The 16,237-nt window shown below is 40.7% G+C and overlaps 1 protein-coding gene across 1 annotated transcript in view; it reads left to right on the top strand.

Moving 5' to 3' along the window:
- Positions 1-10,436: 10,436 nt before the first annotated feature.
- Positions 10,437-16,237, top strand: part of TOMM70 (translocase of outer mitochondrial membrane 70) — a 36,478-nt gene continuing 30,677 nt past the window's right edge. The window contains exon 1 of the mRNA XM_036243354.1: positions 10,437-11,064. Coding sequence (XP_036099247.1) covers positions 10,738-11,064 — 327 coding nt within the window. The 5' untranslated portion in view covers positions 10,437-10,737. The remainder of the gene's footprint in view (positions 11,065-16,237) is intronic.

The following is a 16,237-nucleotide window of genomic DNA, read 5'->3' as shown; positions in this document are numbered from 1 at the left end:
GTGTCATCCCATGCACTGAAAGGTCACTGGTTCGATTCCTGCTCAGGGCACACCTCCAGATTGCAGGCTCAATCCCTGGTAGAGGGCGAGTAGGAGGCAGCCAATCAATGTGTCACTCTCACAATGACGTTTCTCTCTCTCTTCCTCCCTTTCTCTCTCTCGAGAAATCAATAAAAAATCTTTTTAAAAAATGGCCCTAGCCAGTGTGGCTCAGAGGTTGGAATGTTGGCCTGCGGACCAGAGAGTACCAGGTTCAGTTCCTGCTAGGGGCACATACCAAAACAAAACAAAACAAAAAAATCTTTTAAAAAAATGTAAATAATTTACAAGTGCATGTAAAATGAACAAATCATAAGTGCATAGCCTGATATAAATTTACCCCTGTATAACCACCAGCAGGCAGGTGAAGACATAGAACATTTCCAGCACCCCAATACACCCTCCCTGTAAAAGATTGCCATTTCTGACCTCTGTCATCATAGATGAATTTTGCCTGCTTTTGAACTTTCTTTCAATGGAATTATACAGCCTGCATTATTTTGTGTCATTCAAAATTATGTTGGTGAGATATATCCATGCTTTTGCAGTAAGTAGTTGATGCTATGTCCTAAAGCACTGTATGAATATTCCACTTTTTTTTCAATCTACTACTGATGGTCATTTGGGTTGTTTCCAGTGGGGGCATTATAACAAAGCTTCTGTGAACATTCTGCTCCCTGTCTTTTAGTGGCCTTTTTTTTTTTTTTTAAAGGTAAGGAGAATAGTATGTACATTGAGTCCCTACTTTGTGCCAGGTATAGAGTCAAGTATTCTACATTTGCTATTTTCATTATAACAACCCTGTGCCTGGGAGATAGTATCACACATTATAGATGAAATTGGCATTCAAATAGATCATCACTTGCCCAAGGAGAAATCACTATTAAGCAGCACAGCTAAGTTTGAGGCATGTAGTAAAAGAAGAAAATCTAGGCTCTTTTCACTACTCTTGCAGTGTTCCAAAGAGACCTTTGAAAAATCTTGCAGTTTTAAACAGAGGTATTCCCAGTCATTTTTCATATGAAAATACTTCCTTGAGCTGCAAAAAGGAAGGTAATTGTGACCGATGTTCCTAAAGTATGTTACTGCAGTTTATAAGTTACTAAAGGAAAGTAACCAAAGCATAAAGTGGCTTGCAATATTTCTATTTCTTCTTTTAGAGAGATGCATGCTTGTTACTTTGTAATGTGGATGAAAAGGGGCCATATACTAAACCTACCAAACTCAGGGGAGGCCTGCATGGCAAGCCCTACAAACTCAGAAACCAAAGAAATCACATAGAATGGTCTGAACATAAAAATTCCTAACTAAATGTGAGTCATGGTGGGTAGTCACATTCTAGGCCTGTAGCTTCCTTGACAAAGGGCAATCTTTACCTTAAGTGAGCCTGTCTGTTGTCTTTTTTTACATCTAAGATGACATACCCTTGGGATGTCAGAGCAATCCCCCTTTACTAGACCCCTCAAGGTACACCCATCGTACTAGAACATGAGACCACAGAACCCTCAGTTATCTTGTTCCCCGCTTAGGATCTCTGTGTGCTATAAATGTTCATTGTTAGCTGTCCCATACCTACTAGTATAAAATAAGTATTTCTCTCTGTTTTACCCTTTATCCAATCTCAGAGATTTTCCCTGCTTTGCTTTCTCCTGCCTCCATAATGTACCACCAATGAATTTCATGTAACCCTCCTTACGTCTCCTCCTTTGATTCTAACGTATACAATAAGCTGCAAAACTGCCATTCTCCTGAGCATTTTCTCAATCCATTGAGATTTTGCTTCCTGGCAATTGTCATCAATTTGGCTCAAATAAACTCATAAAAATTCTCTACATGTTTGGGTGTTTCTTATGTCAATAGTAATACTATTTTTAATTAGAGAAGGGAAGAAGCCTGCTTCTCAATGACCCAGATGAGAAAAGAAAAGTGATAACTTTATGCCATCACTGTTGGTTGCCTCTGTTATTAATAAAAGAAGTAAGATAACTTCTCTTGGGGATGTAGGACCAAGTCTGTCCACAAAACTTGTTTATGAATAAACCTGTTTTTCTTGTCCTCCTAAAACAAGGGTGTCTTTTCTTTCCCATTTCTGAAGGGGGAAAAAAAATCTATGGTCAGGGGATAGAAAAACCAGGGCAGATAATATCTAATTATCACTATAAAGTATTTTGAGGAAAAGAAATAGAGAGAGAGAGATTAAGAGGATTTGGCTCATGCAACCGTAGCGACTGAGGAGCCCACAAGCTGCCATCTGTAAGCAGGAAACCCAGGAAAGCCAGTGGTGTAACTCAGTCCAAGTCTGAAAGCCTGAGACCCAAGGAAGCCAATGGTATAAATCCCAGGTTCAGGGCAGATGATGAAATGAGATATCTCAGCTCAAGCAGTGAGGCAGAAAAAATAAGGGCAAATTCCTCCTTTTGCCCTTTGTTGTATTTAGATCCTCAGTGGTTTGAATAATGATATCCATCCACATTGGGGAGAGCAAACTACTCCACTGAGTCCACTTATTCAGATGCTAATTTCATCTAGAAACACCCTTATAGACACACTCAGCAATAATGGTTCATCTGGGCACCCTGTCCAGGGGTGGGGAACCTTTTTTCTGCCAAGGCCATTTGGATATGTTTAACATCATTCACAGGCCATACAAAATTATCAACTTAAAAATTAGCCTGCTATATTTGGTCAGGCTAATTTGGAGAGGCATGTGACGTTAACTGGTATTGATTTTGAGGGCCTTATGTGGCCCACGGGCCATACGTTCCTCACACTTGTGAGTAGACAGTCAAAATGACATATAAAATTAACTATCACAGGCACTAACCCCATTCATTAGGGTTCCCCTCATGATCCACTTATCTCCCAAAGGTTCCATCTCCAAATACCATCACACTATGGATTAGGCTTCAACATGGGAATTTTGGAGGATCACAGAAATTCAGTTCAGCCTACATGATCAGCACCCAGTAGAAAACTCGAGGCACTAGGTGTCTAATAACCATGTGGACATTTTCCATGTGTTCCCTCAACTCATTGCTGGAGGAGTTACACACATCCTATTGGACATTGATAGCTGGTTCCTAGCTCTTCTGAGCTTCACTCAATATGACTTTCCCCATTTTTTTATTTTGCTTCATGTCTTTTCAGTGCAATTACTCTTATCCATAAGTACAACTATATGCTGAGTCTTGTAAATTCTTCTAGCAAATTCCCAGACTTGGCATGACAGTTGGTATCAGAAGTAGGACTTGCTAAAACCAGCCCGATTCACTGAAATGTGGCTAAAGCAATGTTTGGGGAAAAGAAGGAAGAAGGGGACACAATAATTAACCACTCTTTGATGTCCAGTGGCCACATAGCCATTCGTGTATGAAACAGCAACTGAAATCTTGTCTGCAGGTGTTAAATCTTTGTATCGACCCCACCTCCAAGTAGGAGCGGGAAAGATTGTCAGTTCCAAGGCTGAAGCAAACTTTAGACAAATCAGAGAAAAAGAAAGACATGGGGATTAACACTCTATCCCCTGGTACTAAGTGTTGAATTTGCTGCTCAGGGTTTGGGGTTTGAGTAAACTTGCAACGAAAAGAGAGAGAGGGAGGCAGGGAAGGAGAGAGAGAAGAGGGAACAGAGAGGGAGAGAGATTTTAAAATGGCCTTTTTTTATTTTATGCCCTGGCCTGGCTGGTTTGACTCAGCAGTTAGAGCATCGGCCTGCGAACCGAAGGGTTGTGGGTTTAATTCCCAGTCCAGGGCACGTACCTGGATTGTAGGTTCGGTCCCCAGCCCCTGTCGTGGTTGTGCCAGAGGCAGCCAAACTATGTGTGTCTCTCTTGCATGGAAGTTTCCCTCTCTCTTTCTCTCTCCCTCCTTCCCTCCCTTCTATTCTTTCTGAAAAAATAAAATAAAATAAAATTGCCTTTTATTCTGTGTCCATTGCTTCTCAATGTATGGTAAAAACTGGTATAAAGTATACTATACTTATATGGTCATAAATGCTCGAGGGATTATCCCAATCAGGGAAAACTGCTCTATAAAATATGTCAGTCAGTACAACATGACTTCCTTGCTTTTTGCTGCTGGTGGATGGATGGGTTAAAATTCAAACTCTCCCTCTCATCTAAAAATCAATTTAAAAAAATTTTTTAAGCAAATAAATAAAATATACCACTGTCAATGTAAAAAATATGCGGGGAATAAAATTGTGTTTTCACAAGAATATTGATTGTATAAATATTCAGTTACTTTGGCATTTAGCATCATTAAGTTCTGCAGGATTTAGGCTAATGGTAGGCTACATAACAGTCAAAATTGTTAGATGCTGGAATAGATTATTATGAGACAATACATCATCTCTTCCACAGGAGAACGTTATTTTATTTGTTTGTTTTTCGTTTTAATCCTCACCTGAGGATATTTTTACATTTATCTTCAGACAGAGTGGGAGGGAGAGAGAGAGAAACATTGATATGAGAGAGACACATCAATTGGTTGCCATGACTGGAATGAAACCTGGAACTCTTTGGTTCATGGGTTGATGTTCTAACCGCTGAGCCAAACTGGCCAGGGCCACAGGCGACCTTTAAACATGCCATTGATTCTCATCTGTCAGAGATAGATCATCTTTGTAGCTTTCCCTCTAGAGTGTCATTAGTTATATGATTTCTTAAGGTCCTTTTGACTTATTATTCTAAAACAGATTGAACATACTATTTGTTAAAATTTACTACTGTAAAAAACTTTATCAGTCCAGATCATCAGTGTGTTATACTTCACAAAAGACTTCTTCCCAGTTATAAACTGCAATTTCACAGAATCTAGGGTAATATCTCAGCACCTCCTAAGAAGTGCTTCAGAGAACTGAGAGAATTAGTCTTGTGAGTTTCACTTCTAATAGGGGCAACATTTTCTCACTGTACAATAAAGGAGGGCATCACCAAACATTTAAAGGAAATGTGGCAAAATACTTATGGCATTTAGGAAAAGAAACTGGAAAGATTAAAGTTTGAGTCAATAAATAATAAAATCTTCAGATTATTAAAAGTGCTGAGTGAAAATGCCCAACCTCAAAAGGACACATACTGTATGATTTTCTTTATATAACATTTTCTAACTAACAGTCCTAAAGATGAAGAACGGATTAGTGGTTGCCAAGATTAGGGGTGGTGGGTGGGGCTGTGGCTATAAAAGTTTAGCACAAGGGAGCTTTGTGGTGACGAAACAGATCTGTTCTGATTGTGGTGACAGTTACACACAGATGTACATGTGTTAAAATTGCACAATATAATATGACCCACACACAAAGGGGTGCATGTGTAGCTGGTGGAATCTGAACAATGCTGTGGACTGCATCCATGGCAACTTCCTGGCTTGATAGTGTCCTGCAGTTATGGAAGTTGTCAATATTAGGAAAGGCCAGGTGAAGGGTACATGGAACCTCCATATACATTTATTTGTAACTTCCAGTGGATCCATAATCATTTCATAATAAAAGTAAAAAGAAAAATGACTGATACCAGGAAAAAGAAACTTCTCTAAATGGGCAGCTACAGGATCAATATGCTATTGAGCTACAGGTATTCTAGGAAGATAATAATGAAGGCAGCATTGGTTTTCAATCTCTGAATCCCCACATAAAAACCAACAGAGTCCTGGCCAGTTTGCTCAGTGCTTAGAGCGGTGGCCCACAGACCAAAGAGTCTCAGGTTTGATTCTGGTCAAGGGCGCATACCTCGGTTGCGGTTTGTCCCTGGCCCTGGTCGGGGTCACGTGGGAGGCAACCGGTCAATGTGTCCCTCTCATGTCGATGTTTCTCTCTCTCTCTCTCGCACTCTCTCTCCCTCCCTCCCATTCTATCCATTCTATCTGAAGATAAATAGAAAAGTATCCTTGGGTGAGGATTAAAAAAAACAAAAAACCAACAGAGCAACTGCAGAGGAAACACCCATGGACAACTCTACAATAAACATGGGTGACAAAATGCTCCACTCCTGGAGGGTGTGGGTCAAACTACCAACAGTTAAGACCTAATATAATGGTCTGTGTAGGAGGAAAAGTAAGGAAACAACCATCTGCCAGACCTGACAACAGAAGAACCTCAAAGCAGCTAATGGTTTGGAAAGCACAAAGACCGATTTTAAAAGTGTTAAGCTTATCCAGCAACATTGTTGAGTTAGTTTATTGCTTCTAGTAGATTACAGTGTTTCTTGGGTTTTCAAAGGAAACAACCATATGGTCCATAAATAATGAAAAGTTACTTCTTCCTTTCCCTTTTATTTCCTTATTCTGTCTTATTATTTTGGCCAACACCTTCAGTACTATGTATTAGAATCTCTGACAGTTTCTTGACTTCAAAAAGAAAACTACTAACATTTCACTGTTAGGTATATTTACTTAGACTTTCAGGTGGTCTTTATAATAAAAATGTTTTTTTTCTAATTGTGTCACAAGAATATGTGTCAAAATATTAACATTGGTTCAATCTTGGTAGAATATTGTGGTAAAAAATAATTGCAACTTTTTTGCTACTTCTCCCATTGAGAGTTGAAATTTAATTCACCTCCCCAGAATCTGTTAGCCTTGGTAACATGCTTGACCCTTGGTGTGTGGTAGAAGTAATGTTTCAGAAAGCTTCGCAGCTTCTGTCTGAGGCTCTTGGGACACTCTCTAAGAACCCTGAGCTGCCACATAAGTCTGGGCACCCTGACTGCCATGCTGGAAAGGCCACAAGAAGGTGTTCCACCAGATAGTCTCAAGAGTCAATTAGGCCTTGTCCAAATTCCTGAGCAACAAGCAACTCAGTTGTTTTAAGTCACTACCACTTGGGATAGTTTGTTAAGCAGCCACAGATAACTAGAACATAGGTACAAAAACTATTTTTCATGGGTTTACATTTTTTTCATTTAATAAAATTGAGTCTCCTATTCATTTTTGGATTTGAGGCTCTTTTCCACTGTTTAGGAAAACTAAAAAGGTAAAGTTAGGGAAGCATAGCCTCAAGGCTCTCAAGTCACTGCTATACCACTTTACCAATGCTAAGATCAGGTCTGCATAACCAGGGCTACCAGTCTAATAGGAGTGAATGAGAAAATAGTGTCCTTAATAGGTAGGTATTCCACCACAGGCCCATCATTTAGTGATGGCCAGCATCTTCATGCAAATCAGAAAAATGAGCACCTTTCTCTTGGAAGACATAACCTGACACATACTGGGATGAACAAAGTGCAAGGGGGACCTCAGCATTCTTGTTCAGGGGATAGTTAGTATAACCTGTATGTAATATCTTTATAATTTAAAGTGCAAGGCAACATTTCTACATTTGCAAATGATACAAATTCTTGTGGGTGGCAATGAACCAAGTTGATGAGACTGGAAAGATCTTATAAAACTGTGTGAGATGGCAGAAAGGTAGCAGAGGAGCACATTCCAGTGTACATACAAGCTATCAGTCATAGCTAACAAGGAGGAACTGGGGTACTGTAGATTGTTCCATGAAGATAAAAGCAGAGGCTCCTTCTGACAGTAAAACGAGCAGCCACTTAATTGAATCAACAAATGATATTCTTCCTGAGAAGCAATGCAGTAACACCCACTCAACTGATGCTTTGATGGAAGTTGAATAAGGCAGAAACCAACAGGAGAAAGACTGGAGAATAATTAACAGCATGAGGGCTCAGAGGTAACAGGGACTTCTATAATGTAACTGGGATGCAAAGGAAAACTGAGCAGATCTCATGGGGAGCAGCTTCAGGGGTAGGACCAGTGGCAGTGACTACAGTGTGTTTAAGACTGGAAACTGGTATCTGTGACGATGGTGGGAATGGCAGCAGCAGCAGCGAGTTGCTTTCCCAGCTGGTACCAGTGATGTTGGACAGCAGTGGTAGTACCAGACCATTAATGTTGGCAACAGTATAATAAAGATAAAGCAGCAGTCAGGAACTTGTTCAACGAACACTTCAACAGCTCTGACTGTTTCATGTATCATGTTATGCAGATAAATAAATTAACAATCACTTACTATATGCCCAGTCTCATAACATACTTTGTACTCATAGGAGTACAAAGATGATTAGAACATGGTCCTCACCCATCAGGGACTCAGAATTGAGTATTGGTAGCACACATGGGGACAAATAATTATGGCAATGAGGTAATTGTGGGGAAGAAATATGAACTGTATGGTCCAATGCAAAATGAGAAAATATATTCCTTTGCTCTAACATATAGCTAATTAATTTATTGATGTTGAGCTTAAAACTAAGGCCTTTAGATAAATCTTAAACAAATATTTCAAGAACCTTTAACATTGATTGCCTTTGGAGAGAACTAGGTGGCTAGGGACAGGAGCTGGAGAAAGACTTCACAGTAAACCTTTTGTAACTTTTGAGTTGTAACCATAACACTCTATCTATTTCAAAAAAAATAAGTTTTTTTGAAACACTTTAAAAGTTTAAGTTCCCACCAATAGTTTGTAATTAATAGCATTCTACAATCCCCTATGAGGCTGCAGAAAAATGGAAATTTCAGGAAAGAAAAATCATAACTGTTTTGAAAAAGCAAGGGAGAAATCATATAAAGGGGCAAAAGAATTGCTTTGTGGGGTTAGGAATCAGGGAAAGAAGCCCTTTGCTGCAACTATTACTTTCATCAATTCTATTCTATTGCTATTATCTTTAGCTCATTTTTTCAGTCTGTTGCTAAGGAACCCTATTGCCTGAAAGCAATTTACTAATAGGAACAGGTATGAAGCAAAAGAAAAGCAATGATCCTGAAATTTTCAAATTTGGCCTTTCTAATTTAATCAGTCTATTTTGGTGCTACTTAATACATTATCTTTCGTCTTTATGTAGTGCTAATGTGATGTTGAACGTCCTCCGTTGTACTCAAAAGGAAACTGATCACTTGTAAAATTTTAATATAGAAGTCTGCAGACTGGTATACCTGAAATGGGGAGCCACAGTTCTGAATTCTGATTCTTTTTTATTATCTTCTTAAAAATACTATGAATTCCAAACAATTCCTGGCAAAGAAAATTTTGAGATCTGCCGCAGAGCACAGGAAAAGGACCTGAAAAAGCTATTTGATATGTGAAAGCTCTGAACTGAAATTTCTATTTGGGAATGAGCTAAGAGGGCTGACATTTAGTGCAAAACAAGGACACTGGGCGATCAGAGCACGGGGAAGGCAGCGAGTATTTTAGGGAGTGTGGTGTGGGCTGAGGTGCCAAGCGTAATCCAGTACAAGATACAGATACTTAAAGAAAAGGTGGTTTGACCCAGTGATCTCACTTCTAGGAATATACCCTAAGAAGCCTGAAACACCAATCAGAAAGAATATATGTACCCCCATGTTCATAGCAGCACTATTTACAATAGCTAAGATCTGGAAACAACCCAAGTGTCCATCAGTAGACAAATGGATAAAAAAGCAGTGGTATATATACACAGTGGAGTATGATGCAGCTGTAAGAAAGACCTCTTATCCTTTGAGACTACATGGAGGGACCTGGAGAGTATTATCCTAAGTGAAACAAGCCAAGCAGAGAAAGACAAATATCACAGGATCTCACTAATCTGTGAAATATAACAAACATAACAGTCTGAGGAACCAGGTAGTCCCAGAGATGTGGAAGTGGGGTGCAGACTGACAATCCGCAGAAGAGGGGGTGGGGGAGATAAACCACAGAACTTATATGCATATATGCATGAACAATGGACATGGACAACAAAGCTGGGGACAGGGCGGGGAGGATGGGGGAGGGGGTATCAATGGGGGGGGGGAGTAAAACCATGTGTAACAAAAATTAATTAAATTAAAAATAAAATAAAAAAAGAAAAGGTGGTACTGTATCTCGGTCTTTGCTATTCTAACCATTCAGTTCGAGAACCGGTAACAACACAGACGTCATCGCTTTCAAGCCGGAGCACCAGGAGCCGCAGGCAGCCCCTTCAAGCCTTTCGACTGAGCCAACCTCGACTTGCTGGTTTCCACCTAGTCCAAACTAAAATCTAGCAGGTGCAGATAAGATCCGTGATACAACAGGTTATCTTCAGCTTTGAGCTCTTTCCTCTTGGGTCTTTAAGAGTCCTTCCACTCCCTTACTGTCCAGGATACGAGAGCCGAGAAAACGGCGGCAGAATCCCACGAAACGCCAACGTGGCGGTAATTAGAACACAAGGGTCCAAATTCACCAATAAACTGGGCATCTCGGCCTATGCCCCACCCACCAGCCCTGCCAGCCAATAAACCTTCACAAATCCTCGGCCGCTCTCGCCATTCGCGGAGCCACGGCAGAGCCTTCGTCTGCCCCGCTCGCCGCGCACGGCAAGCCCTCTGTGTACGCGCCGCTCCTCCGCGGGACATCGGTACCGGCGAGGCCAAGGGTCCGGGAAGAGAGTCTCACAAACAGCCGCGGAGTGAAAGGGAAGAAAGGGCTGCCCACGCTGCTTGCCGTGACCCGGAAGTGATCCTCTCATTCTCCTCCCCTCCACGGTTAAGAAAGGAGAAGGGCGGCTCGGTCTGGCCCGGCATGCCTTGGGCTTCCGGTGCCCTCTGGCCCTTTTCTGTCGTAGCCTCCTGCTTCCTAGCGTGCTCGCCAGCTCTCAGCCTTCCCTCCCTCCCTCCCTCCGCGTTCCCCCCGCACGCTAACCGGTGACTGTGGCGCCCGCGACCCGCGGAGAGGCGGTGGCGGAGGACGCTCGTCATGGCCGCCTCTAAGCCTGTAGAGGCGGCGGTGGTAGCCGCGGCCGCGTCCGGTTCCGGGAGTGGGGTGGGCGGCGGCGGCGCGACCGCGGGCCCGGGCACAGGGGGCCTGCCGCGATGGCAGCTGGCGCTGGCGGTCGGGGCGCCCCTGCTGCTGGGCGCGGGTGCCATGTACCTGTGGAGCCGGCAGCGACGGCGCAGAGAGGCCGGGGGTCGAGGCGACGCCGGCGGTCTTAAGCGCAACAGTGAACGGAAGACCCCGGAGGGCAGAGCCAGTCCGGCCCCGGGCAGCGGACACCCCGAAGATCCCGGTGCCCACTTGGAAATGGTGAGCAGCAGCCCTGGGCCACGGAGGTGGAACCCAGAGGGTGCAGACTCGTTGACGGGTTTTGCCTGTCAGGGGCTTCCTATCAGAAGGCCGCAGTGGGCTTAGGGAGAGTCTTTCCTGGCTACCATATAGGGGCTGGAGTAGCCCGAGGGCACCGGTTAGTGACCTTTGACAGTTTTCTTTTGGTTTCAGAAAAATATTTTTCTCGGTGACACAGCATTTTATCCCTAGCGTTGTGGGTACGGGGGACATTTGCACGTGCGATGATTGCGTTTAAGTGGTGAAGGAAACCAAAGCCCATTAAGGATGGGTATGTTGTGTTAGGAATTGCTTTGTTGGTTTCTATGGCCTGGCACCAATCGGCAATAATCTTTGAATAACGAGCCACTCCCCCACTGCCCTTTTTAGAATTGTTTTAGGGTGGGGGAAAGGTAAATACAATGACTGTTGGTTGACAGTAAAATGGTGTTCATTGGCTTTTTTTTTTTTTTTTTTTTTTCATCTGTGAGAGAGAGTCCTTAGACATTTTGGGTAAAAGCATCTTAAATTAGTTTTTTATTTTTCCTTGCCTGAAACATTCTCAGATGTTAGGCGAAGTATTAGAGTATCGGGTGAATTGCTTTGTATGGTTTTGTTGAACTATTGAATCCTTTTGGAATCTAACAGCTGTGCTGGGAATTGGCCAGGCTGCATTTAACACTAGCATGGGGTGGGGTGGAGGATTTTATCTGAGTCTGGGATTATACAATGTTGTTCCAGAATAAATCAGAGGTCAGAGAAACCTTTGGTCAAATAACTCCTGTTAATATACATTTACAAGTCATTTCCACATTATACTATTCAAGACATGTTTTACTAGGTAGTCAAATTAGCTTTAAAGGAAGTTTGATGTGGGAATGAATTACCATAGCTTAGTGCTTACTCTATGTCTGTCATGCTAGGCCACGAGAGAGCCGGATAGTTTTTCCAATAGAAGAGTACAACATTGCCTTTTTTTTTCAATATAGAAAAAGATGCACAACAGTATGGTGGAAGAACACATGGACTGTGAGAACTAGGAGATGTGTGCTTTATATTAGGCGCTCCAGCATAGTTACCTTGGGAAAGTCATTTTATCTTGCTGGCCTTAGTGTCATCCTGCAGAATAAGAGGATTAAAAATTAGATCTCTTACATTTCTTTTAGCCCTACCTTAGTGTCATCCTGCAGAATAAGAGGGTTAAAAATTAGATCGCTTACATTTCTTTCAGCCCTAAATGGTGATTCTGAGTGCTGCTAATGAGAGGTAATAAAGGGATTCTTAGACTTGGTCATCACTTGTCTCATGTCATTTTCACAGGTCTGAAATTCTCTAGTCATTTTCTAGTTCATTTTTATTTTATCTATTATTTAGTCCTCACCTGAGGATATTTTTCCATTTATCTCAGATAGGGAGGGAGAAAGGAAGGAAGAGAGGGAGGGAAACATCAATGTGAGAGAGATGCATCCATTGGCTGCCTCCTACCCAACCAGGGCCCGGAACTGAATTGCAACCAAGGTACATGCCCTTGGCGGAATCGATTCCGAGACTCTCTGGTTCTCTGGCTGATGCTCTAACTGCTGAGCCCAATCGGCCAGGGCCCTAGTTCATTTTTAAATTTAACTTTAATCATATAAGAATAGTGGATGAATAAAAAATACATAAAAGTTCTCAGTTCTGTAGTAATCACCAAAAATAAAGAGTTTCTATACATGAAATCAAGTTTGATATTGCATTGCATTTTCAAATACTGTCACACCTTACACATTTGGTTATTTGACAGAGTCTAGCAAACTCATTTTCAGTTTTTCAGCATTGTCTGAATCAGCACTATGATGATTTTAAAATTTCATGGTGTTTTGTAGTTTTATTAGAAAACTTTATTCACAATTGCCATTAAAAGTGAGACTTTAGATAACTTCTTTGTGTAACTTGAGCTGCTTTAAAATAATCTTACTATTTTTTTATCCAAAATAAAACTGGCAAATACTATTGTACATCTTGTGGAATTCGTGGCCTTGTACCTATAATCCGCTTTGAGTTAGTAGATGATCCCTTAGTATAGCGACAAAAATGTGTTTTTCATTAAAAAATTTTTTTCATCCTCACCTGAGGATATGTTGTTTATAGATTTTTTTTTTTTTTTGAGAGAGAGAAAACATCGATGTGAGAGAGATGTCTATTTCACTTTTAATAGAAATTTGTATTTTAACTATTTGTGACCAATAAATACTGGTTCTATAGTCTAGTCCTTAGAGTTATTAGATTTTCTAAATATAACTAGCCTAAATTGTAATTTATTTTCTGTGGTTGAAGAAATTGCTCTATATTTGAATACAGTATCTTTAAATTGGCAACCTCAGGGGGTTTCGTGGTTAAGGGAGCATTTGTTTCAACTAATGGAAAAACTGGAAGAATCCTGATGCCCTAACCGTTCTTTCTCTATCTGATCAACAGCAATAGTTTTTAAGGGAATGAAAGAATGGAGAAATATTGTGAGTTCAGGGATCAATATCAGTGAATAATGTGGAAAAGCAGTGGTTTTTGTCTTTGGACTTATGTTTGCCTTTATGTAAAATGAATAAAATTACTGAGGTTTTCTCTTTTGGGTTTCAGATTTTCATATGTAGTGTAGACTAGATCCAATTATTTGAGGGCAGGGGTTGGATAGCAAACACTTGTAATGAAAGTGCAGACATTTATATTTTGTTTAATTAAGGGAGAATTTAGGATTTCACTAAAGAAAGGCACCTAGCCCTGGCCGGTTTGGCTCAGTGGTTAGAGCGTTGGCCTGCGGTCTGGAGAGACCTGGGTTCAGTTCCTGCTAAGGGCACGTACCTCGGTTGCAGTTTGTCCCCGGCCCTGGTTGGGTCGTGTGGGTGGCAACATGTCCCTTTGTTTCTCTCTGTCTCTCTTCCTCTCTCTCCCTCCCACTCTATCTGTACAAAATATCGAAAAATATACTCGGGTGAGGATTAAAAAAAAAAAAGGGCACCTAATCACAGTTGACAGCATCTGAGATTGAGGTATAGTAGTCTGCCCTCATCCACAAAGGATACGTTCCAAATCCCCCAGTTGATGGCTGATAGTGCAGATAGTACCAAATCCTATATTTATAGATGTTCTTTGACTTAATGATGGATTTATCTATATAAACCCATCATACATTGAAAATATTGTAAGTCAGAAATGTGTTTATCATAGATTAAAATTTAAATCTGAAGTACAATTTCTACTGAATGCATATTGAGTTCACACCTTTGTAAAGTTGAAAATTAGTAAGTCGAACCATTTTAAAGTCGGGAACCATCCATACTGTGGTTTTTCTTTTACATACATACCTTGATAAAGTTTAGTGTATAAATTAGACGTAGTAACCTGCAGTTATATCATCTAAATAATTCTTTCCCCCCCAAATGATCTGTTTCTAGGAATTTTTTTTTTAATCATGGTCACCAATGACATGCCTATATATAATTCAGTTCAGTGAACACCTTTCTGTTTTTATTTTAAATGATTGTTGGCAATATTTCATATTGTTTTCTCTTAATTTCGTGACTTTTCCTGTAGCTTCTAAGACACTACATTCTCCTGATTGGTTGCCTGCCTCCTGCCTGCCTTCCTTCCTTCCTTCCTTTCGTCTTCTTTCTTCTTCTTTCAACTTCCTGATGATTCCTCTGCTGATTCTACTAAGTCTCCTTTCTAGGTACTTTCCTCTGCTTCTTTCTTTTGGTGACCTTCATGGTTCTATTATAGGCATCCTCTTTAAAAAAAAAAAAAAAAAAACGTGTGTGTGTGTGTGTGTATTTTTTTTTTTTTATTGATTTTTAGAGGGGAGGGAGAGGGAAAGAGAGAGAAATAGTGATGTGAGAATCGAACCAGTTTGGGATGACGCTCAACCAACTGAGCCACACCAGCCAGGACTAGATGTCTTTTCTTTTTTCTTTTTCCTTTTTTTTGGTTAATCCTTACCCGGGGATGTTTTTTCATTAATTCTTAAACAGAGTGGAAGGGGGAAGGGGGAGAGAAACACATCCAAGTGAGAGAGACAAATCGATTGGCTGCCTCCCACAGGACTCTGTCCAGGGCCAGGGATCATTGAACGTGAAACCCAGGTACATGCCTTTGACCAGAAATAGAACCCAAGACCCTTTGGTCCATGGGCAGACACTCTAACTGCTGAGCCAAACTGGCAAGGGCTAGATCTGTCTTTTCATTTTCATAATTCACCTGTATTCTTACCAGTATTCATTAAGTTTAAATTTATAACCATGTAGCTCATGGAAATTGAATACATAGTACCTAAGCCTTTCGTCTGTTTTGTTTTGAAAAGAAGTTAGTGTTTTTAGAACGCACCAAAGTTACATGTAGGAGGCCAGAGTGGCAGGAGTGGAATAAGACGAGTTTGGAGTTCTTGTGTGTAAGCAATGATAGTGAGAAATTACTAGGGGGTTTTGAGCAGGGAATGACAATTCAGCTTACTTGTTAAAAAGATGTTTCAGATCAATTAGAAACTGATTTGTTGTAAGAAATGCAGGGGAAAGATGCATTTTCACAGAAATTTGGTGTAAAATATTATAGAATGTTTAGAACCTTAAAAAAAAACTACCAAACCAAAAGTGATTTCCAGTAACATATTGCTTTATAGTTTTTAAAATCTCCTTTTTTTAAAAGTCTATAGCTATAGACTTTTCCTCCAGTGCATTTATTTTAATTTCTGCCTACTATTGGTCTCAAAGCTTGTGAAAATAGGGTCTAGTTCCCAACATAGCTGGTGTTGATTGATAATCTGGCATTGTGCACCCAGCTTTTCATCCTAAATTCCATCAATGGACCAAATAATGAGCTTTTCTGAACCGTCCCTCTTGTAATGCCATTCTTTCTTTGCCATTTTATTAATGAAGGGAAGCAATTGGGCAAGAAGTAATGGGAGGGGTGCATTGAGCAGAATGTGACGGGATGTTAACCAAGATCAAGAGCTAAGCAAAAGTAGTTCTGTTGCTTTCTGGATGGGCAGTGGAAGAGCAGTGGAAGAAAATTTGCAATTTGGTGTTTTGCTGATGTAATTGGATCCTTTTATACTCAATTTCATTCAGAGCATTGTTTTTTAATTTTTTCTTTCTACAGTACAATAAGGAAAGAAAATTAGCAGATT

This window comes from Molossus molossus, unplaced genomic scaffold, assembly GCF_014108415.1.
Source record: "Molossus molossus isolate mMolMol1 unplaced genomic scaffold, mMolMol1.p scaffold_m16_p_5, whole genome shotgun sequence".
NCBI classification, from domain to species: Eukaryota; Metazoa; Chordata; class Mammalia; order Chiroptera; family Molossidae; genus Molossus; species Molossus molossus.
Note: the sequence above shows the minus strand (reverse complement) of the source record. Positions and strands in the feature narration are given on the sequence as shown.